This window comes from Pseudorasbora parva, chromosome 23 (genome assembly GCF_024679245.1).
Source record: "Pseudorasbora parva isolate DD20220531a chromosome 23, ASM2467924v1, whole genome shotgun sequence".
NCBI lineage: Eukaryota > Metazoa > Chordata > Actinopteri > Cypriniformes > Gobionidae > Pseudorasbora > Pseudorasbora parva.
The window spans coordinates 33,866,948-33,892,753 of record NC_090194.1 but is presented as its reverse complement, the minus strand read 5'-3'; the positions used below and the strand labels follow the sequence as shown (position 1 = coordinate 33,892,753).

Sequence of the window (25,806 nt, the reverse complement as noted above, 5' to 3'; positions counted from 1 at the left end):
CTTATTTCAAACCCTCATAGAACTCAACTTGTAAACTCGTAATCTTCTGAGAGCTCTGATTTGTACCACATGACCACTGTACCATCTGACTTCTGCAAATTCATTTAGGCATTGAAAGAAATGCATAATTCCCAGTCCAAGGACGTGGCGTGAACGCAGCAGAAGCCCCTCCTTTCGAAAAGCGCACTGTGCTCTGATTGGTCAACCAGGCCAGTGTTGTGATTGGTCAAGTGCTTTGAGAGTGTTTATGAAACGTCCTGTCCCTTACCGCTCCTTTATTCTACACATGCCTTGTGCGGGAATATGTAAATTAGGAATATTTGTTACCACTCAAGACTACAATGAGTTCAGGGAGTTCAGAAACTGTGACAGCGATTTAGAGAAGAGATGCCGCTGGAACTTTGCAGAGCTTTTTCATTTTCAAACAGCAATATTACACACTAACGAGAGATGGACAGGTGAAAAAGCAGAATAGGACATGTTCAATTTTTTTCCCATAAAATTCAATAGAAATATGTGAATAAATGTGAAGCTTATTAAGAGACAAAAAAGACCAGAGACACAAGTTGTCCACAATAAACAACTGTCATAGGATGTATATTTTTTTGTTCCAAATGGCAAATCATTGAGAAAAAGCACGGGGAAACTGCAAGAGTGATAAATACGGAGCGTACAGCCTTATGCATTTACGCAAAAATCTCAAGTCTTTTGCACGAACGCATGTATTCACAACAACGTCACACTCGCCAACTCACGTTTACTTTAATTTAGTGTACAATGATCGCTTCTTCAACTCCGTTAAACGTAATACTGAGCACTGATTCGTTGAAAGGCAGAAGGAGAAGGTGACGTTACAAAGTTTCATTTCAAAAGAATATTTACAACCAATGAATGTCATTATACACACCTTAGAAACCGTACTATTGTGCCAAATCTCTGGACAATAAATGTTTTATGTACAAAAAGGGCATAAACGGAGGGACACACATCGCTCCTTTCCAGCTGCCCCGTCGGCTGACAGTCTCTCGGACGGTTTCCCATAATGCACCGTGAATGTTAATGTCTCTAGACTCGACAAGGCATTTCAGTCCATTGGTTTAACTGGATTAGTCCGACACGAGGTGGAAGGGCGTCATATGAAATATTCTTTTTGGTTGTCACTGATAATGCTCTGTGTGTTTGGATCCGTGTTAAAGGGCGTTTCGGGGCTGTCGCCTGTTTTTCCCGCTTTGGGCTCTTGGGTCTGAAAGGTTTCTTTCCGCCGGTACAGGAATCGCGCCATCACAGCCAGCGCGGCGAGACTCGCGAATATCACGACGGCAATGACACCTGAAAAACAGCACAGTGACACGCAAAAGAGTGAGGGACCTTTGGACACGAGAGCTAGACGTCACGACTCCATTACATTTCCACATCTCTGGATCATGAGGCATGCCAAATGTGTGATGGGAACACTGGTTTGACCAGGATGACTTGAAAAAAACCTTTATTAGGAGAAGTTATATAAATACAAATTAATCAAACTAAATGTGTATTATTTAATATTCATTATATCAATACTAATACATTTTGCAATACATTTATATACATTTAACTAATTAGTTGAATGAATACATAAAAATAATAAAACAAAATTCATAACGAAAAACCGAAGGAATCCCATATCTGTGAAAATAATTCAACATTGGAGGTAAGCACTGCAAAAAAGCTGGGAAATTTATATAAATAATATACAAATATAAATGAATTCATATACAATATGAATATATTATAAATTAATATACAATGAATTAATATAAATTAGCTAAATGAATGTATGCATGTTTAACAAATATGTATTAATTAAATGAACACACATAATTTATCAATAAAAAATATATAAAATGAACAAATAAAAATTACAATTCATAATGAAATCTGAAAGAATGACATATCCATGGTTTATGGTGATAAATCAAAATTAGTGTAATTACCGCAAAAGAAGATTTAGGGTATATAAATGATATAAAATATGCATGTATCCATATAAATATGTTTATATTATTTAATATTAATCATATTAATTCTTATTTTTATAAATATGTAAATGTACAAATATTATACATGTAATGAATATAAAAATATATATAATTTGTAATAAATTCCTATGTTTTATGATGATGATTAAACTTTGAATAAATATTGCAAATAAAAAATGAAATATATATGTTTTTTTTAAATCGGGTGTATGCACTGCAAAAAAAGATACCAAAATATTACAAATTAATTAACATACAATATAAATGATTGTAAATACATTTAACTAATATGTATTCATCAAATTAATACATATAATTTAAAATACATATGATCAATCAAAATTGGATGTAATTACTGCAATAAATATTTAGGAGAAATATATATATATAAAAAATTGTAAAATATGAATGAATTATTATAAATATATAATAATAATAATAATATAAATAAATTAATACTTTATTAATGAATTCATATTTTAATATATTATTAATATTTATTAATTCATACAAATATTTAGTAATATCAATATAATATGTCAATATTAATATTAAATAATATAAGCATTATTTAATATTAATGTTGATTATATTCATTCATATTATGAAATTCATAAATATGCAAAGTTACCAGTATTACACATGAATATAAATGTAACAACTATACACAAATATATAATTTGTTATGAAAACTTTTTAGGGTGATAAATTAACTTTATAACAGTATGGATAACAACTGCAAAAAACTGCTATGGCCCTTATAAAGCCATAACGCATTGAAAAGCCATGACATGCACTGGTGATGTGGTGGCGGGTGTATTTTAGAGCCACCAGACAGTCAGAGGCGCTTCTGACTCCAGACCTCACACACCGCTGTCACGTCACGATCAATCGTAATTTAGAGGCCATTAGCGGCGTTTCTGGGGCTGTTAAATACAGACTATCAATAAGGGGCGAGAAAGCTGGCAAAGAAACCCTGGCGACTGGCGCTCACCATCAGACGTGTTGTGAATGCTTCTCCGTCTCAATTCTACTCGCTGTCACAGTGAAACGCCTCTAAATGTTTCTCTCTTTTGTGGCCGGTTAAGCGTGGCACATTTAATTATAAAGGGTAAAAGAAATGTCTAATTGAGGCACCAAAATAAATCTCAACTCAATTTAATGCCACATTACGGTGGCTGTGAAAAGGACAAAGTGTATTCTGGATTGTAATTTCTTTAAATGTTTAATTAGTTTTGGGGGCCGTTGTTAATTTCGTTCTATTTACCGATAACTTTGGAGAAGTCTTTCTATTCAGTCAATGTGAACGCAGCTGTTAATCAGGTATTACTGAGGCCCGCTGCATGCCGGGTTAGAGGTTTTCTGATTAGTTTTATAGAGTCTTTTAAATGCACATGCAGACGGAGCTTCCAAGTCATCTTTGCATGACAAATAATCCGCCGTCTTTGTCATTCAGTGCAAGTTTTAGTTCACAAAATGTAAATTTTGCCATCATTTACATTCCAAAACTGTACTGTATGACTTTCTTCCCGTTGAGTGCAAAAGAAGCTATTTAGCACAATGTTGATGCTGCTCTTTTCCATACAGCGACGGTGAACGGGTGGAACTTAATAAACTTGGGTCTGTTTCTGACAAAAAGCTTCATATCATTCAGGAGAATATTTTTGCATAATTATCTACAGTAAAAGCCAGCGGTAACAATTGGTTAACATTGGTATAAAAAAAACATTGGTAACATTGGTTTCCTATATATTGTATATCCTATATACTATATATTGTGAAAAACGAATACATCTAATTTTACAGTAAAATTCTGTTAAATTTACAGTTTTTGGAAGTGAACAAGAACAAGTAATTTATAGTTTACAATGAAAAACAATGCACTGACATTTCCCATGTGACATCTGTTGGTTTTTCAATGAAAAACGTTTTTGTTATCATTTATGAACATTATGTTTTGTATGTGAGGGAGTGAAATTGCAAAAAAAAAAAAAATCCTGAGCAGTACTGTTGTTATAATTGCCAAAACATAAATAAATAAATAAATAAATAAATAAATAAATAAATAAATAAATAAATAAATAAATAAATAAATAAATAAATACATACATATTGGTTCTATACTAGGGCTGGGCGATATGGCCCAAAAAAATCATCACGATATAATTTAGCATATCAGTCGATATCGATAAATATCACGATAAATGTAAAATGTTTATTTCTTTAACGTTTAAAGGCATATTTTTGCTCCTGAGTGAAATATGTAGAAAACAAACAGTTAGCTGTGGTTTTAAACTATCCTTTATTGCCAAAACATGACAAACACTTCCCAAACAAGTGAACAATTTATTTAAACTGAGGTAGATTTATTTATTAAAATCTTAATTGTGGTCAGCATTATTTTACTCAACACTTTATATCAATAATATATCATTATACAGGGCTTGAAATTAAGCATGTTCATGTGCTTGTCCTTCGAACAAGTACATTGTTCAAGCTTGTCCAAGTAAAAAATTAGCTTGTCCGGAAAAGTGTGTGTGTGTGTGTTTGTGTGTTGTAAATATAATTTATTCTGAAGCAATATTCTCACCAGTGTTCAATCAGCTTTGACATATTTAAATCAGCATATTTGTGGTTTTTATTTTTATTGAATCATTTGAAATTTGTGATATTTTCACCTTTTATAAAGGGCATTTTCCCTTAATCTTATTAAATCATGTTTCATTTTATATTTGTAATTTTGATCAATACATTTAATTAAAATAAAACACTATCAGGGCTGTTACCAATCAAATTAAATAATTTACACTGAAAAATTACAACAGCATTAAATAATGTTTTGAGATATGTAGTTTTGAATAGACAAATAAGACATGTTGGAAAGTATGTTTAAAGATCAAATTAAACCACCAGTAGGTGGCAGCAGGTGGCCGTCTTAATGAGCGAGTCATTGAGTCGTTCATTCAAACGATTCATTCAAACAATGAATCGTTCATTTACACACGTTGTTGTGAGACGCGTTGCGGTTCTGCTGTGTACGATTTTCGCAGCTGAAATAGAACAAAAACGCTCAATATTGCATTATATATATTTACTTGTGTAAGTAAAACACTAAAAACGCAAACGGTCAAAAAAAAGAAGCGTTTTAAGAAACATTTTGAGGCCCCTTCTCTTGCCTCACAGTGGATTGGTCCACCGTGCATCTCACCGACACACACACACAAACACACCTCACCGACAGTGGGCTGGTCGGGAGAGAGAAAAGTTCAGTATTTGTGGATCTCCAGTAAGGGCTGTCTAGTCTATTTTATTAATTTTAAACACCAGATGACATTATTTCTCTTTTGATACAGGCGATGCGGAGTCATTAATAAATCACCAAAGACAAACAATTATGATAGCGATGTACAAGTCCGATGTTTAGTGATTATAGTTTGGTAACGTTAGCCTGTTGTAAATAAGTCACCCACTACAGCTAACAAGGTAATAAGCCTGTGTGTGAATGTAGTTAATGTAGATTCACCGCTGTGTTGGGCTGCATGTTATATGGAAGGACTTTGAAGTCCATACTTTGAAGAAACACGATAATTTAATAATTAAATTCCGTGTGGTGAACGTGAACCTATGATAAGCAGTCCATGCAGGTCGCTCTGTTTTATGTCGGATGGGATCGCTAAAATATCTCCAAACCACTGAAGTTGAGCGAACTAACTTGTCAACGATATCTGTGTCCTCCGAGCTGGCCGTGAGCGCTGCATTTTCTTCACTATTGCTCATTTTTATCGCTCCACTTATCTCCGATCCTCCAAGCCTGTCAGCCACAGACTGTAAACATTACCGCGTGCAGCAAGCAGACGCCCGGTCTGCAATACGCATGCGCAGCATTACGCATAGCGTAAGCATTATATCGAGAATTTATCGACCTGTTGTTATCGTTTTATCGAGGAAAATTATATCGTGATAATTATCGTTATCGTTTTATCGCCCAGCCCTATTCTATACATAAATTATTGGACACATAAACAGGCCCACTGTAAACCCTAACGCTCAAAAGAATGAATTGGTTTGAGTAGTGCCAACTTAAATGAAAGAAATTAGTTGATCAAATTAACTTTTTTGAGCATTTAGAACTTTTTTTTTCTTTGGAGTTCAAAAAACATAATCTGAATAATCTATTTAATTGTTTTGAGTTGTATTAACCTGTTTCTTTTATTTTTGACAAACTTAAAGGTGCACTATGCAACTTTCCGTCCACTAGAGGGCACCTATTAAAAAAAAAGGCGTAGTTTGATGACGCCAAGTTTGAGCGCAGCATCTTGGGACATGTGGTCTTCACCTCACAGCCGGTGGAAAATAGGACTCGTGCAGAAATCACGTTCATGGATGCGGTTATTAACGTTACTGTAGTGTAAAGCAGAACAGGACTGAGTGATGTGGAGCTGAGCACGGCTGCTGGAGCGATTGTTAAACAAATACCGCCTCGCAAATACCAAGACTTTTATTATGGCGGGACGGGACACATTCGCCGGGCGCCCGCACTGATCCGCTCTTCCGGTTATGATTATGAGGTAATGCAGCTCTGTTTACCATATTAGATACCGTATTTTCCGGACTATAAGTCGCTCCGGAGTATAAGTCGCATCAGTCAAAAAATGCGTCATGACGCGGAAAAAAACATATATAAGTCGCACTGGACTATAAGTCGCATTAGGGCAGAGCTGGAGCGCGCATGCGAGCACGCGAGCACCCGCGCGCGCATGCGAGCACCTGCTCGCGTGCACTCGCTCGTGCCCGCTTCACTGCATAACCCGAGCAGAAGAAAGAAAGTTTGAAGTGAGTGAGAAACTTGTAAGGGACTGGCGAAAAGCAGAGGTTACTTTAATTGTGATGAAGAAGAAAAAGAAATCTACTTGCGGACTGTAAGCAAGATGGCCAGAGCTGAAGGAACGAGTCCACAGAGGCTTGAACTCTCTGCCGGGAGAGGCTCTGCCGCGCGAGACGAACGCTGTGAGAATCGTCCTCCGCTGCATGTTTTTCTACATGCTGTTTGTATTTTGCAGAATAAGATTTTCTTTATGGGGGCATTTTGTTTGTGTTCAGTCTTTCTAAGTTGTTGTCTATAAGTAAATATTAGGCTACAGGAGCAGCATAGAGCGCATTCTCGCGGCTATATGTTTATTCTTGTCAGTCAGTATGAATTAAATTTGATATATAAGTCGCACCTGACTATAAGTCGCAGGACCAGCCAAACTATGAAAAAAAGTGCGACTTATAGTCCGGAAAATACGGTACATTTAAGTGTGTTGAAAATGATGTTATGACGTTCCTCCGTGCGTTAACTTGTTCACACTGCTAAGAGTAAAGCGCTCCTGCCAAATAAAACACGACACCGAAGGTTGCGCAGATATGACGCGATTGACAGGCGACTCCCTCAAACGCTTTGCTGAAACGTCCCGTTCCTTAGTTAAAATAGCAATTTACTCACAATTTACAAATAGTTGGAAACATTTGGGATATTGTAGGTACTCAACTGAACAAAATATATAACACCGGCCTAGTGGTTTTTGGATATTTTACTGCAAAATACTACATAGTGCACCTTTAAATTAAACTGTAACTAGGCTGGGATTTCTATTTCCCAGCAAGCTTTGCCATGACACTCAAAAGGGAGAGTAAATGCTAAAATAAAGCGTTATATAATGGTTTGTGCAAGATTAATGTTAAGGTGGAGATTTAGTAGTGTTTAATGTTTTGCTATGTTAGTTTAGAAGAGTTTCTGTTATGTTGGGTCTTTTTTAGGTGGGTGACATGTGAAGCATGGGTTTAGTTTGAGAACAGATATACTGTGTGTTAAATGTCCAATATCGCTGTACTCATTCAGCTAACTATGATGCTATCAAAGCATTATGTTACCAAATAACAAAGTAGCATTTATTGAATTAGCTAGTTCAAGCTAGCCAAGTTTCCACTACTAAAAATATTTAAGTTGATCATTTTATTTTAAATGTATGAATTAGCTTACTCAATATTTGAAGTTAAGAGCAATTAAAATGTATGAGTACAAAAAAATAAAGATCTGCAAGTTCTGCTTACTTAAACTTTACATTTCTTAAATTAAAAAATGGTATTGCCTCAAGTTTACAGTATATTGGTTATAAAAAACATCATTATCAGGCGACCTCTAATCTTATGCTGCTAAATGTTTATAGCATTATTTTAGTGCCATGCATGTTACCATGGTAATGTTGTGTATTTATGGCACTGTGCACCTTCTATATATTAATATTTCCCTCAGGTTATGAAAAAAGCTACTTGTGATGAACTTTGATTCTGTATGTGGCCTGTGTTTTACTGTGGTCAGTACATTATAAAGGTACTTACAGATTTTCCTCAGATTTTATTACCTCAACAGGGTGGTATATTAACATAATATCAGTTCATGAAATATACCTTCTTTTTTTTACTATTCAATCCATAAAAAGTAAATTGCTAATATGCAATTCCAAATATAACCTTTAAAAAGGTAAACTACAGCTACAGATTTTATTGTACTATGCAAAACACATATAGAAAAAAAGCTTTATGGAAAAAGCATACACTGACTACAGCATAATCAGTTATTAATATTTAGCATGTGTTCATCATTTCTTTGCATGACAACCTGGTCAAAAATTATGTTGGCACAATTTTATTGCATTATCACAAATAAAACGATTGCACAACTATGCTTACTAAATCTTGAACACATTTGTAATCGTATTTGAATACTGGGTGAAGATGTTAATTTTCCTAAAGGCCGGACATCACTTTTGTCCACTTCAATACTTTTCTGCTGGATTTTTCTCTTTTTTTTGGAGCTCAAGAGTCTCACTGAATAGAAAAGAGCAGGTAAACATCTCCCTTCGTCTTCCACAAAGTAAATAGTCAGTAAAGTCAAAGTAAATAAAAGGAACGAGTAAATGATGATTTGGGTGAATTGTTCCTAGAGCAAGACAAAGTAGACATGAGCAAAAAGCAGCTAATAATGAATGAAATGAGAAAAGATGAGGAATGGAGTATTTCCCTAGACTAAAGCACAACATCCATTTACCTCCGATCAAAGCCGAGTCGCTGTTGATAGCATTGACTATCGGCTCACCCGCACCTACTGAACCCACATGATCTACAGCAGAGGAAGAGAGACAGGCAGTCAGACAGACAGACAGACAGACAGATCATCAGCAGGATTCAAGCGCTTATCGCTCGCAGGTCGCGGCTCATTGAATACGCCGCTGCTCGATGAAGGAGCGGTGCAGCACCAACGCAGAGGCAATCGGGAAATGATTATGCAAATGAAGGTCTTTCTCACGCAGATTAATACAGCGATCAGCCATTACGATCATTATTGCTCTAATTTAATTAGCACTGCGGATGGATTCAGTGAGCCAGCGACCGAAGTTTGCTGAAATTCGACTTTCAGGAGGAATCTGGGCAGAAAGACTGAACAAACTAAGGAGAAGTTTGGAAAACAAAGTCTGAGAAGATAGAGATGCCAGAGAGTTTTCAAGCAGCTCGATATAAACAGTTGAACTAACTTTTACCAAGAGTCAAACTGTTGTGCTTTATTCATTTTTTTATTGACTTTCCAGCAATAGTACACGTTCTTAAAGGAAACTGCCATTAAAACACTGAAATAATTTGCTGTTACATGAAACAACATTTTTTTATATATATATACAAATGCATAAAGTCTTTGAATTAGGTTTTCACCAAAGTGCTTGCATTCATGCACTAGTTTAGAGGTTCAGGCTTTGATAGTTTAAATGTTTGGTTGATATTTACTCTAAATTCACTAAAACAAATTGCTATTCCATTGGCAAAAAACAAACAAAAAAAGGACAAATATCAGGCGATTAATTGATTTGACCAATAAAACAATTGAATGCATTAGTACCTGTTCACATTTTAAAGTAGTCTGAGCGATTATGTCATTGAAAGGCAATCATGGGGTTCTCTGCAGAATCGTGGGTAATGTAGTTTTTCACCAGGAATTCTGTTGTTGAACGTGATTATTTAAAACATATGTTGAAATAAAAGCTTCAACTAAAGCCTATACCATTGATTAGCAACCTCGTAGTTCACAGTTTAAGTTCTTGTTAAGAATCAATTCCCCTATGGAGAAAATGTAATGGATTTTTACTTCCAGACTGTTACGTTCTATAACTAGTGCAAACAAGGGCTGTTTTCAAACTAGTGAAGGAAGTGTGTGGCAGTTTTGATGGCTCTACCTGCGAGAGAATGGGTCGTCTCAGATGCGTAGGGGTTTGACGGTAAAGACGAGCCACAGCTGGATTCGGTCAGCGGTCCGGTGACTATGACAGGACTTGTGTCTGGATACAGCAGGGCCGCTTTGAGTGGAGAGATGGAGTTAAACTGGACCACAGACAGACAGCCGGTGAAGCCCAGAGCGTTCAGACGGCCGATCTCTGGATCCACTTCACCAGATTCTGCAATGAAGGAGCCACACATATCTTCAAAAATATCATCTACAAGACAGCAATGAGGAGACAAATGGAAGCATTTCTTCTTCTCCTGGGGAAAAAAAGACCCCAATGATCTCACATGTCTCCTCTGGAGTTTCAGAACAGATCTCAATATCTCCAAATGAGTCCGATGTTAGATAATGTTCAAACAAATTCTTTATTAAAAGTCAACAAGTTGACAAGACATTTCAGTGTTCATCCAAACACCACCCTCGGTCGGAAGTAACACTGGCAGTAACTTGTTTTCATGCAGTGCAGTGACTTTTAATAAAGAGTTTGTTTGAACGTTTTATTACCAGGATGTTTTAGATGTCATGAATTTACTGTTAGATAATACCCAAGATACCAAAGTCTAAAATACTAAGTCACAGACCATTTAATGGAGATCTAATAATGGAAATGTTTGATTAAGGCACTGCTTTTCAGATGTTTCACCCCACTGATCTCAAATGTGTCTTTAAAGTTTCAGAAGATATCTAAATAACTCAGACTGGACTCAGATTTACCAAGATCCTACAAAATACAGTAAAATCTGAAAAAATATTCCAATTGCTTCTCTAAAATAGTGAGACAAGGAACCGTGAGAGCGGGCCGGTGGCGAGTGGTAATGAGCGCCAGCTGAGCGACACACCGGTCTCGTCTCACCATGGCGGAGTGACGGTAGTATAAAGGGAGGAGCAAAGACAGTGGAAGAGGAGAGAGGACCAGGCCTGGACTTTACCTAGAGTTTTGTTTATGTTTTGTTATGTGTGTGCGGGCAGTCGTCCCTGAGGGGCTGCCCGCGGTTTACTTTCGTTTTGTTTATTTATGTAATAAAAGTTGTTGAACGTTCGCCGGTTCCCACCTCCTTCCTTCCCATCTACAAATCCTGTTACAGTAACGTTCTCATTAAAGACCCACTGAAGTGCCTTGAAACGCGCCGCATTATTCAATGTGTTGAAGTAATTTCGTCTGAAACGGCTTCAGCTGTTAGCAGCTCCTCCCCTTTTTTGAAACAGCCAATAGCGTTTTGTTAATATACAGTTTGACTAGAGAGCAAGAGCGGACCTTTCTGTTTGATAAAGCCAGCAGTTTCCTCTAACACTGTTTATCATCATAAAATCCTCCATATCGCTTTGAAATGCAGCATTCTGTGCAGAATTCAAATGGGTCGATATGTTTTGTTGTTTGCGCCGACTCACGCAAATGATCCGCGCTGCGCTCTCGTGTCTGTAGTCTAAATTTAGACCAGAGCCATTGGTGTGTGTGCTGCTGCTGCGGTGCGTGAAACTAACGTGAAAACAGACTTCATTCGCCTCAAATCACATATATAGTGTTCTATGTGTCTTTCACCAGGTAGAAATTAATAAATGTGTTAACAACTCATAACCGATTTCAGCCTTAGCTTCAGCAGTGTAAGGGGGCGGGCTTTAGATTCTAGAGAGCATTTCGATTGGAGAGAAGATTTGACGAGAAGGTGAAGTCTGCGATGATGTCACAAAAATCTGAGATTCGTTTTAATGGAAGTGGGAGACTGTAAATTATGAATGCTTATATCTCCTAAATGCAAATTTTGTCATAGTTTTGGAATATACCAGCTTATTCATAACTTTAAGGCTAACACAGTCATACTAAAAGCTAAAAAACTTACATTTTGATTTCAGTGGACCTTCAAGAGTGTTCTCTTAACGTTCAAAACTAAATTTTGTTTACATTTAAAAAAAAAAAACATTCTAATCTTGATTATTGGTAGGAAACATTCCATTTTATCATTCTGCAAACACTTTGGGAATGTTACTTTGGAATGTTCACTAAACATTCTGAAAGAAGTTGCAACATTTAAACGTCCAACCACACTGTAAAAATGTTTGGGTCAAATACGGACAAACCCAAACTTAAAAATGTATTAAAATGTAAACCAACGGTAGGGTTTGTCCATATTGGATCCTAACATGAGTTGAAGCAACCTGGCATTTTTTAGAGCGTAAAATGTTTCAGAAAAAAACCCTTCCATGAACAATGTATAAATGTGTTTGTGCTAAAGTTTTGAGAAGAACATTATTAAAGACCAGATAACTTTAAACAAACTTTCTAACGATGTTACTGGAAGAATGTTTGCTCATAACTTTGAGAGAACTTTGTCGGAACGTTACGAGAACATTCCCTGTTTGCTGGGTAAACGAAAATCTAATGGAAATGTTTGGTTAAGTCTTCTGCTTCTCAGATGTTCCTACTGAGAAAACAAGACCACACAAGAAAGATCCCACATGTGTCTCCTCTAGAGCGTCAGATGAGTTCTGCAATCATAAATCAGAGATCTCATTATGAACGCAAACACTCCTTAAATTCTCCCAAGACCAAATGATCTGAGCCACTTCCAAATTCATTTTATAGACTACATGTCCACTTTTGATTTATTTCTATTTTATTTCTTCCAAGGAAATCCAGGAGAAACATCTAAAACGTAACTTGTGAACTCCATTAAGCTTAGAAAGAGCAACCCCTGAGCAACAATATTCCTCACAGCGTGTTTCCTCACACCCTCGGCAGCTACAGTAGATGCGAGTCTCACTCAAGCGTACACTAGCAACATGGAGAGCGACAACTGAACACAAAACCGTGCGATTTAGCTTTTGTGCAGGACATCTCGAGCGAAAACCGCATGTTGCATTCCGTTACGCAGCAACGGCAGAGAACTGAACACATCAAGCCTGATGAAAGTCCTTTTATTCAGATATTGAGCCAGAGGCGACTCAATGGTCCATGAGCAGGAGAAAACACATGATGCATTTGACAAATAAATATACACGTCCGAGACGGCACACAATCTACCACATGCCTTCTGTCGTCTGATTGATAGTTCATACTTTTTAGCAAGTAAAAGCTTTTAGTATAATTGTACAAATGTCAACCTTCAGGTTATTGTGGGTTTTTCCTGTGAATTCTTTACTTATATTATTATTATTATTATTTTTACATTTTTTATAAATGAATAGGAATAACTTTCATATTGTTAGTAATATTTTAAGATGAACACATACTGGAGTATGTGAACTGAAGCAACTTGATTATCCATTGAAACATCATGTTAAAATGTGAGTATCAAATATGATCTATCAGACAGAAGACCTAATATTTATATATATTTATATGTTATATATTTGCATTTTGTGTTTTGAAACTACAGAGCTTTGATCATAAAACTAAGCATTTAAACCATCTTACTAAGACATATTGTGAGATACAGTGTTGCTAGAAAGTTTGTAACACCCTTGCAGAATATGTGAAAATGTGAATTATTTTAATAAAATAAGAGGGATCATAAGGGGTTATATAAAATATATAAGGGGTTCTTTTTTATTTTGTACTATCCTGAATAATATATTTTATATAAAAGATCCACAAGACCATATAGTCCCATAAAGAAATAGCTGAATTTATAAAAATGACCCCATTCAAAAGTTTGATTCTTAATACTGTTTGTCGACTCAAACACTATTAAAAAAGTTTCAGACATTCACTGATGCTCCAGAGGAAACACGACGCATTAAGAGCTCAGGATGAAAACTTTTTGAATTTGAAGATCAAGGTGAATTCAGGGAAACATTTAAGTATCTTACATGTTGCTTCTGAAGGGCAGCACTACATGAAAAGAGGACAACTTCATCCTGAGCTCTTAATGCGGCGTGTTTCCTTCGGAGCATCAGTGAATGTCAGAAGCTTTTTTAATAGTTGTGTTTGAGTCTCTCAGTCGTCCTCAGTGTGAAAAGATGGATCTTAAAATCATCCAGCCGCTGCTGGAGAGAGTTCAAATATACAGAAGATGCTGGAAAACTGAAGAATGTGCAGGAGCTGGAGGATTTTTCTGAAGAACGTTGGTCAGTTTAACAGCTCAGGACAAACGAGACTCAAGAACAGCCACCACAAAACACACACACACACACACACACACACACACACACACACACACACACACACACACACACACACACACACACACACACACACACACACACACACACACACACACACACACACACACACACACACACACACACACACACACACACACATGTTGGTCTATGTGGTTTACAGGGACTCTCCATAGGCGTAATGGTTTTTATACTGTGCAAACCGTATTTTCTATCCCCTTACACTGCCCCTGCCCCTAAACCTACCCATCACAGGAAACATTCTGCATTTTTACTTTCTAAAAGAAACATAATTTAGTATGTTTTTAAGGCCATTTGAATTATGAGGACATTTGATATGTCCTCATAAACCACCTTTATAGTGTAATACCAGTGTAATACCCATGTAGTTATACAAATTTGTGTCCTCATAAACCACATAAACAGGCTCACACACACACACACACACACACACCCGTGGATCATCAGGGAACGACACACAGGACTAAGAATCAAAGGTTCATAAACTTTTGAATGGGGTCCGTTGAATAAATTAATCTATATTTCTTTGTCTTATGGACTATATGTAGACAGCTGTTAAGTAAAATATCTTAATCAGGAGAGTACTAAATAAAAAAAATATTTTGTATAATCATTTAATGTTCAAATTCCCATTTTGCCAGATTCTGCAAGGGGTTTACATACTTTCAAGCAGCACCGTATAGAGAAACAAATTATTTTTATAAGCATTGTATGCAAGTAAGATCTAATTGGTTTACATGATCAGAATTTTACTTTTTGGCCATTTATCATAAATATCAGCAACTGCATTTTTTTGCTCAGTTTTTCCTCCATGTTCTCATTATATCATACTATATGAGCCATAAAAGCCTGATGCATCAAACATGATTCTCAACAAAATACACATTTTTAAATATTTAAAAGATCCAATAAACTTGTATAGAAAATAGATTTTTCTGACTATTATTTCATATTTGAGAATGCCTTAGCATTTGGTGTGTCTTTCTTTTGACACAAACCAAACCCGATGATCATGTTCTCAGCACGATTTGAACATCTGCTTGGCTTCATTTCAGCACTGAACGGGCCTGTGCTGCTCTAATATTAATCTTCAGGAGCTCAATGCAGGCTTCATATTTGATTTAGTTTTCATTACAAGTCGATTTCTGCCTGTGATCGATACTGTTTGCTGGAAATGATACACAGCCCACTGTCAGCGACACACTATCTGATTGTGAATGGTTACAGCAAATGCGTTTCATGTCACATGCTCATATGAAAGGTCATATGAACGCACAGGCTGCCACATGAGATTGTTTCCCTCCATAAAGCACCGCCAACCTCGATCCGCACGACATTACAACGAGATTGAACCCACCTAATGTGGCTCATGAGCATATGGGTAACTAGAAATGACTGATGGAGGAGAAACTGAATAAAACACAATAAACCACCCGACCTCGCTGATCATAAAAAGCTCTTTATTTTCTTCATATCTGTATACCCTGCCAGTAAATCTTACAAAATGATATTTCCAAAGTCATCATAAAATAAGTAATTATATTTTTATCCAATATGAGGTCTATTTTTTAGGAAAAGGTGCAATATGTAACCTTCTTGTACACTAGAGGTCGCTTATTCAAAACAAAGGCGTAGTTTGATGACACCAAGTTTGAGCTCAGAATCTTGGGACATGTGGTTTTCAAAGAATCGGGATAGGACTCGGGCAGAAATCATGTTAATGATTATTAACATTACTATAGTGTGAAGCACAAGCGATTTTTGCTGGAGCGATTGTTGAACACACGCCTCGTGAGCAGCGGGACTTTTATTATGACAGGACACAGTCGCCGCCATTTCCGCTTTTCCTTCATGAGTGTGAGGTAACACTACTCTGTTTATCATATCAGATACATTTAAGTGTGTTTAAAATTATTTTATGATGTTACTCTGTGTGTTCGCTCAGCGGCTGCTGTGACATGTTCACACTGCTAAGAGTAAAGCACTTCTGCTGAATAAAACAGGAAACCGAGAGTAACGCAGATATGATGCTATTGACAGACGACTCCCTCAGACGCCCCGGTTCACTGGTTAAAATAGCAATTTTCTCACGATTTACAAATAGTTGGCAACATTTGGGATATTGTTGGAACTCAACTGAACAAAAATGGTTTTTGGATATTTGTGCACCTTTAAGATTTTTTTTGTTGTGCAGTTATAAAAATCATCTTAAACAAAATGTTTTATTTAAAAGGCAGTAAAACACACGCTACAATGCAGATTATTTAAATATATTAAATTCCAAATAAAATTACACTGAAATGAGAATTTAGCAGCAATTTGTCCTAATAAAATGCAATGAAATTATTGTCACAATGCAAAAGAATAAATAAAAAAACATTCCTAAAGCTTCCGATAGACTTGATTTTTTAAATGCACAATGTCTTTGAGACTCAGCCTGCAGCTTCATATTTTTAAACTTCTGCTGTATTATTTATGAACTGAATGTTTTATTCATATATTTGGGTTTTAGGTCTAGAAAGTTGTGCTTCGGGACCTATTCATAGAAAAGGGTGGAAATAAAATCAAACTGACCTATTTCACATCCCCCCCAGACGACAATAAAAACATGTAAAGTCAATATTAGTCTTATCTGAAGTAAATAGGACAAAGCATACTCTATTCACACACAGACTGAAGAGTTCACCTGACTGAACAAACAAACTCCTGATGCTTCCGCTTCCTCAGACATTTCAGCATCCATGATGCCTAGAAAACCTTGAATAATAATAATAATGACCACTTAACTGACCATCTGCATGTCTCTGAGGATAGCGCTCCACTATAATTCAGAGACATTTCCTCCTTAATCTATAAGAACCTGGACCAATTTCTCCTAATAGGAAAATGATGGGGCATAAAAAGCATTATAACATGTTTCTGCAGTTGCTTTGAAATACAACCCCTCCTCGTAAAAGATCTGTAATGTCACATATTTGTTACATTGGCCATTTATTTCTCAGTTAAAAAAACAACAACATTTCATCAGTTTATTTTCTTTTCCACAACATATATAAAAAATATTATTTAAGCCATGAAGCCACGAACCATATTAAGCCATGGACGGATCGTCCAACACTGGTCCCCTGCTTGCAGATTTCACGAATCATTGTTGTCAGTGAAATGTAGACATGCTGTGTAAATTTAGACTAGCAGAGTCTGATACGGTTGCGTGACATGTTGTCAGCCATCATGGGACACCTTGTGTCATTTTCCCAAGATTTCCTGGCGTTTGGTGCAGACCCATGTGCATTGAGTCATGTCATTTACAATGTAATTAATTTGACATTATTTTTATGTTTACATTTGTTAAAATATGCCTTAAAATGAGCAGCAGAAAAAATATAACACTAAAATAATCAAATCGGCTAAATTAATTGAGCAGCTCATGAACATTTTTTTTAATGTGACAAATACGTCACGTCATAATTCCACCTACTGTTTTAAGGTTAACAGCCCGATGTGACATATACTGTATGTCACCCAAGCGGCAGCCTCCCGCAATCTCTCTTGAAGCCAATACGGGGCCAATCGAGAAGGGAGCAGAATCTCATTGAGGACCATGTTAAAAATCCCAACTTTACAGCAGAAAAAAACATGTTTACAACCTGGTACAAATTGTGGTTTTGGTCTATACGGCTAATTTTTCCCTTCATGACAACTGTTACGCCGCATTCACACGGGGCGTAAGCGTTAACGCTTCCCATTTACTTTGAATGGGTGACATCATCCGTTGCCGAACTGAATTGTGGGTTCCGTCGCATCGCTTCACTCGCGTTGCAAGCGGCAGAAGTTGAAGATTTCTTAACTTTTCAAGCGCCAGCGCAGGCGTCATCCAATCAGAACGCTGTATGCAAATTTTCTTGAGCAGGCGCTAGCCAATTGCGTTCATTACTGCTCCGTGAACCATCCAGACGCAGCTCCCGGACCAGTACGTGATATTCTTCCCGCTGTCGGCGCTTTTTTAGGATTGAACAGTTTCGAGCACCTGTGCAGTGCACTGACAACAACTACAGGGGCAATCACATTCGCACATCCAACCAAATCGGCATCCATTTCGTCAGACTAGCTGTCAAAAAAGGCGTTTTTTTGTGTTGTGGTCCAAGCGGCAAGTAAGTTTTAATGTGATTGGCTGTTGTCACTATGGCGATCGCGTCAGCACCAAGCTTCAGCCGCGCCCTCCGTCAAGCGTTAACGCCTACGCCCCGTGTGAACACACCGTTGGGGGGGGAGGGGTGATTTTTTTTTATAACTCATTCGTTTACATTATATAAAGCCTTAAAGTTCTGCATAATTAAGGGCGTGGTTATTTCTTATCAGAATCATATGGGTGACGTCACAGACACTACGTCCATATTTTTTTGACAGTCTATGATGTCACAATTATATTTTCGCAACTTGTTTCATATAAATTTGTTTAAGAATTTATCAAAACCAGGTTAAGTGTAATTATGATTTGTAAGTAAAACATTAGAATTGTTGTATGGTTTGAAACATACCTTAAGTCACAATAACAAGCGTTTTAAAAAATTGCTGACACTGCAACGTGCTTACCAGACAGGCCACCATTTTGGAAATGTAGCCATGGCAACAAAAAAAGCACACAATGTCACATGACTGAACCTGGGCATTCCTTATATGTCATATAGGGAATTCCTAAGTTGAAATGGAGGCATAATGCTTTAAAAAGACCTTTTTAGATAATTACAGAAACACTGGGATTTTTACTCACCGAGCACTTTTCCGATGACAATAGATTTGATGGCGTTGAATTCGGTGTCTGACGTTAGATTGAAATCTTCTTTTGCATGCTGATCAACCTGCAAAAGTTGCAACAAGCCATGGTTAAAATGATTTGTGCATTGAGCATCATGTTTGTTCATAGCAAGGACATATTCATCTGGAAGGCACTTAAACTAAAACAGCTCTTCAAAGCAACCGTAAAACACGTTACTGCTTGCTGGTTCAAAAGAAGAGGATGTGCTTCGGTCCGGCCGTGTGTTTGCATTTAAAGTGTGATTACTGCAAAGGTTCAGACTAACTGCTGAGGTCATCGACAGAGCAGCACTCCCACCACGACCTGAGTCGCCGCAGAGCATTGACTGTTATTGAGCAGCGCGTGTCATGCATCAGACCTGCAGTGCTTTACTGGACACTCACAATCCAATCCTCCATTTGATCAAATACTCCATTTCAAATTCATGAATATATGCATTACTTTCTTTCATATGCAAGGATGTTCTGTTTAATATTTTGATGTATTTTGTAGCCTTTTAGGAAGAGATTAAAGGAATATTCTGAGGTATTCTCAACTTATAGACATTTCTTTGCTACAGCCATATAAGGCACAACATGTGAATAGAGTAAAAATGTTAACTAATAGATATCACCATGTCGTGATACCATGTCGTCACTGTCGTGACTCTGGACCGACTCGATCACATGATACGCTCTGAGCTGTCGTGTCTCTGGACCGACTCGATCACATGATCCGCTCTGAGCTGTCATGACTCTGGACCGACTCGATCACATGATCCGCTCTGTGCTGTCGTGACCGACTCGATCACATGATCCGCTCTGAGCTGTCGTGACTCTGGACCGACTCGATCACATGATCCGCTCTGAGCTGTCGTGACTCTGGACCGACTCGATCACATGATCCGCTCTGAGCTGTCGTGACTCTGGTCCTACTCGATCACATGATCCGCTCTGTGCTGTCGTGACTCTGGAACGACTCGATCACATGATCCGCTCTGTGCTGTCGTGACTCTGGACCGACTCGATCACATGATCCGCTCTGAGCTGTCGTGACTTTGGACCGACTCGATCACATGATCCGCTCTGAGCTGTCGTGACTCTGGACCGACTCGATCACATGATCCGCTCTGAGCTGTCGTGACTCTGGACCGACTCGATCACATGATCCGCTCTGAGCTGTCGTGTCTCTGGACCGACTCGATCACATGATCCACTCTGAGCTGTCGTGACTCTGGTCCTACTCGATCACATGATCCGCTCTGTGCTGTCGTGACTCTGGACCGACTCGATCACATGATCCGCTCTGTGCTGTCGGGACTCTGGACCGACTCGATCACATGATCCGCTCTGAGCTGTCGTGACTCTGGACCGACTCGATCACATGATCCGCTCTGAGCTGTCGTGACTCTGGACCGACTCGATCACATGATCCGCTCTGAGCTGTCGTGACTCTGGACCGACTCGATCACATGATCCGCTCTGAGCTGTCGTGTCTCTGGACCGACTCGATCACATGATCCGCTCTGAGCTGTCGTGTCTCTGGACCGACTCAATCACATGATCCGCTCTGTGCTGTCGTGACTCTGGACCGACTCGATCACATGATCCGCTCTGAGCTGTCGTGTCTCTGGACCGACTCAATCACATGATCCGCTCTGTGCTGTCGTGACTCTGGACCGACTCGATCACATGATCCGCTCTGAGCTGTCGTGACTCTGGACCGACTCGATCACATGATCCGCTCTGAGCTGTCGTAACTCCGGACCGACTCGATCACATGATCCGCTCTGTGCTGTCGTGACTCTGGACCGACTCGATCACATGATCCGCTCTTTGCTGTCGTGACTCTGGACCAACTCGATCACATGATCCGCTCTGTGCTGTTGTGTCTCTGGACGACTCGATCACATGATCCGCTCTGAGCTGTCGTGTCTCTGGACCGACTCGATCACATGATCCGCTCTGTGCTGTCGTGACTCTGGACCGACTCGATCACATGATCCGCTCTGTGCTGTTGTGTCTCTGGACGACTCGATCACATGATCCGCTCTGTGCTGTCGTGTCTCTGGACCGACTCGATCACATGATCAGCTCTGAGCTATTGTGACTCGGGACCAGAGCTGTAGTGGTTCACTGACACTAATGCCAAACCAGACTTCATTTGACCCAATGGAAAGCATATTTACAAGCATAAGATAGCAAATAAGCATATTTATCTGAATTGTTCCCTATCCCCTATATATTGCACTATGTGCCATTCAACATTTAGAAAAAAGTGATCATGTGAACAAGTGAGCTATTTCAGCTGCAGCTTCAGCGTCTATTTATAATGTAGGGAGCACACTAGCTTATAACCTTAAGGGTAACATAGTCATACTAAACAGCAAAAAACTTTTGATTTCATGGGGACTAAGTTTTGATGTTTTGGTGATGGTTTCCCATGGAAGTCAACGTCACACCTTAGATGTTGTTAATCTGTATATGTTGAAAATAACCAGAATATCATTTTGGTGTTATCCCTTTTAACCCTGTCCCAATTTGATGCAAAATGCAGAGATGTACTTTCAACAGCGTCCTTCAAATCCAGCACATTACCTGAATACTGAGCGTCTCAGCGAGTCTCTGGACGCTCACTCTGTGGAGCTGCCCGTTGGCCAGATTCCTTGGGCTGGCTCGGAAAACCTCCGCGTCTCTGTTGTGCTGCAGTTTGTACTTGATGTCCAAATGTCCTTTAGAACAAAGAGCATTTGAATTCTCAACAGGCTTTTATATGGTAACAGTCACCGTTTAACCGCAGTAAATATCTGAGACAAACAAGAACATCAACATGCAACAGAAGCAAACACATTTCTGCAACTACAAAGCTTCATCTTAAGAGGATTAATACTTTATCCTGGTGCTGAAATAAATTAAAAAACGAACGTTTCATCAGTTTTGGGAGTAATTAACCATCTGTACACAAACAGAAAGCTTTTTAAGCTGTAAATATCACCTGTGTGAAACTTTATTAAGCTAAACTAGATTTTTGCTGTTGTTATGTTCTGAAAGTTTTATAGCATGCTGCTCTGGTGCTCTGGATGGCCATTTCTATGCTAATAATTCAGTTGGCTTTTGCTTACAATTTTTGGTGAACTGTCCTGTTAATTAATGTGTATATGGACCCACAGAAATAAATAAAAATGGCATGCAACAGGAACATGAAGCTATCAGACCGACCGCCAGGGATCTGAAAGCTGTTATCTAGACTTCTGGACCTTTGGCATAATTGGACTAGCAGGTATTGTCGGCACATGCTGTCTGACGCTTCCTCTCTGTGGAAACCCAGTGTGCCGTGATGAGCCAGATCCAGAGTTTCCTTCTGAATTCTGCTTCTGCGGCGCAGGACGCCACAATAATTGGCATCAAACACGGTAAATAAAAGAAGAGTATTTTGGGCAAAACACTTTTATGTTTAGTTAAATAAAATAGTATTTATTAAAAATGAATTGATATACAGACTGTCATTAACATACATTCCAAATTCATTGAGTAATATGTTACACCATATTCTAACCGGTGCATTATATATATATACACTTAATATTTAGCTTTATTTTTATTTCAGTTTTGATTAGCTGACATTTCTAATTGGAGTTGAAGTTTTTCATCTAATAATTATATTTAATTTCAGCAACGATAAAGAAAATTATTTTTAACAGTTTCAGATTTAGTTTAAAGTAACACTGGTTCAAAGCAGAACTGATGCAATACGTTTCCAACTACAAATAATATTGGTCTATTTGGGACAAAAATGCTAGCCTGGCTGCGCCCTCCTACGTACTTCCACTCTATTTTCATTTTCCTTCAGTACTCCGTCTGGGATTGCGTATATTCTCTGGTTTTCCCCAGTCACATTTTAATTGGTCCAATCAGAGGGAGTGGCTGAGAGTGATGAAGTTGATGTCGTGCACTAGTTTGAGATGGCATACGTCACGGCCAAACGTTAGTGATTGGTTATGGCAGATCCAATAGTTTTAATCTTCAACAGAGTGCCCACCTTGAAGGAAGTAAACACTTGTCAATGGCGAGTGGCCAGACTCTCTGTACAAATGAAATGTAGGAAAGTCTGGTAGGACCAGGCTACAAAAATGCACATTTACATGAAGAAATCTTCACTGCATAATCCTCGGTTAGGACACATAAGACTGATTCAAATCCAACTTCATGAGTCTTTTTGCATGATTCATTAAAGGGGTCATGAACTGAGAAAAAAAAAATCTTGAGCTTTTGACAAAAGAATACTATAAGAATATCCCATACGTTTCAGAAATTCCCCAAACAGCTTTATTTGTAACAATGCCCAGAGAGCGACTCATTGTAAAAAGACCGGCTCTGCAGAAGAAGATCAACGCCTGCTTCATTATCGTGACTTTAGCCCCACCCACTGGAGTGTTAGTGAGATGATGAGGAGAGAAGAGCGGTTCAGGATCACTAGACTAAAATAACATCACCTTCCAAAGGATCATAATGACAGGAATGTGCTTATTTATCTCAACAATGTGTATGTCTCAGGTGAGCATTATTTATTTGTATTCAGTAAACATTTCACTGTGGATTTTTTGGTAAATCAGTCGCAATTTCAATGCTGGCTTTGCAAACAGACTCTTACGATATGGACTCGACAGTGACGCCGCAACATGTAAGTGACCGTTAATTCTAATGACTGATCTGTGGTCAGTGATTTCTGATATGTAATGATTCATGTACAGTCAGATGTTCTTTGTCTGTGTGTCAGTAAATCAAACCAAAACCAATGACTAAACGCTCAACTTCACATAGTTTCTGATGAAAATATCTGTTTTTTAAACTGTGATTTAATTAAATATAGAAAGCGATCTAAGAATATTTACAATTGCTGGAGCTGTCAATCAAACAGTGAGAGTTTATCAGTGACTGAGTTCTGGACGCGCACCAAACCTCCTTTAATAATCATCAGATCTCTTATTTACATTGTGTTTGCACTGTTAGTTATGATGAAAGCATTTGTTAGTGTGCAGAAATGACGAGATCACTGCATTCATGTGCTCAAGAGACATGTCTGTGATTGACTACAATGCTCATCAATGCGACCGGTCATGCCACAATGTAAAGAAAGTGCTATAGATCTAAATATAATGCTTCCACATGTAATACTTAGCTATTTATGCAATGACGTCGTTAGCCAATCACTGCAGTGGACATTTACACTGAAGTGTCACAGCAGCCAATCACAGCAGTGGGCGTTTACAATGAAGTGTCACAGCAGCCAATCACAGCAGTGGGCGTTTACACTGAAGTGTCACAGCAGACACGCCCCTTTTAAACAGTGCAATCAGAGCAGAAGGCTAATATCAGGGCAGGAAAATTGCCTTTTATTTCTAAATTATTGCTTTTTTATGTAAAAATCCTACTTACATTATAAGTGAACCCCATAAACATTATAAAACAATGCAGTTCATGACCCCTAAAATAATTGTCTCAAAGAATCTTTTAATCGGACTACACTAGTCACGCTGTATGCTTCGTGGAGGGAGAAGTTACAGTAAAGAGAGAAGTGTTGTATATTTATTGTCTGTGCATCACATTGAATTCTGCTAAATATTTTGGTAGATTTAGGAAACCCTAAAAGATCTGTCTCTGATATCCGGGTGGCGTTTTTAGATGACAGTCAGGGGAACATTTTAAATTGACGAAAGCTTTCGAGAAAATTCCCTCTGAGAATCGGACACGGGAGAGCCTTCATGCGCTTAAAAACAGCTTTTCTGGCACGCAAGATCACAGACGCATGTTTACACGCAGTCATGAATGCATCACAGTCTCAGGAGGGAATATATCCCCCGCCGGCGCGCAACACGCCATTTCTTTTATGGCGGATTTCAGACAATATACAAAGCAATTTACTGCGGCTGACATCCCGGTGTCTTCAGAGATTCCCCAGACTCATGCTAATCCAAATGAATGTGCTTAGGGTGCATGGAAGCAAACCAGAGAGGAAGATTAGAGAGTTTCAGACCGTTTCTGTTGAGCAGGACGGCGAGGTATTCTCTGTAGTATGAGTTGACGTAAAGCAGCAGCGCCGGCGCTTGGCTCGTCCTGAAGCTCAGGGAAATATTCTCTCCTCTCAGCGTTAAATCAGAGTAGATGGAGGACGACAGTGCGCTGATGTTCCTGTTCAGCTCGTAGGGCTCTTTAAACGTGTACGTGACTGATGTTCCAGGTTTGAAGAAGGCAGAAACATCTGGAAGTGAGATGAAACGCAACCGGATTAGGATTATATATATCACATAGCTATCATACGCTGGTGTAAAATCACTGTGCTATATTTACATTCACTGGGCAATACGGCCCTAATCTGTTTATATGTATTTTCCGTTTCATTTTGTTTTCTAGATTGTTTTATGATTTAACACATTTAATCACAAATGGTGCCTAAATTAAGCAAATTCATAAAACTTACAAATAAGCCTTTTAAAACCTTAAAACCTTCTAACATTTTTTTAATTGAAAATTTATTCTTTT

At 38.2% G+C, this 25,806-nt stretch overlaps 1 protein-coding gene across 2 annotated transcripts in view; it reads right to left on the bottom strand.

Annotated features, from left to right (window-relative positions):
- Positions 1-566: 566 nt before the first annotated feature.
- Positions 567-25,806, bottom strand: part of cntnap3 (contactin associated protein family member 3) — a 183,274-nt gene continuing 158,034 nt past the window's right edge. The window contains exons 19-24 of one of the 2 annotated variants that reach the window (XM_067433993.1): positions 25,301-25,525; positions 21,865-21,998; positions 19,244-19,331; positions 10,286-10,504; positions 9,109-9,180; positions 567-1,329 (exon numbers count right to left, since the gene is read on the bottom strand). In XM_067433993.1, coding sequence (XP_067290094.1) covers positions 1,133-1,329; positions 9,109-9,180; positions 10,286-10,504; positions 19,244-19,331; positions 21,865-21,998; positions 25,301-25,525 — 935 coding nt within the window. In that variant the 3' untranslated portion in view covers positions 567-1,132. The remainder of the gene's footprint in view (positions 1,330-9,108; positions 9,181-10,285; positions 10,505-19,243; positions 19,332-21,864; positions 21,999-25,300; positions 25,526-25,806) is intronic. The other variant, XM_067433994.1, reaches the window with a different exon arrangement.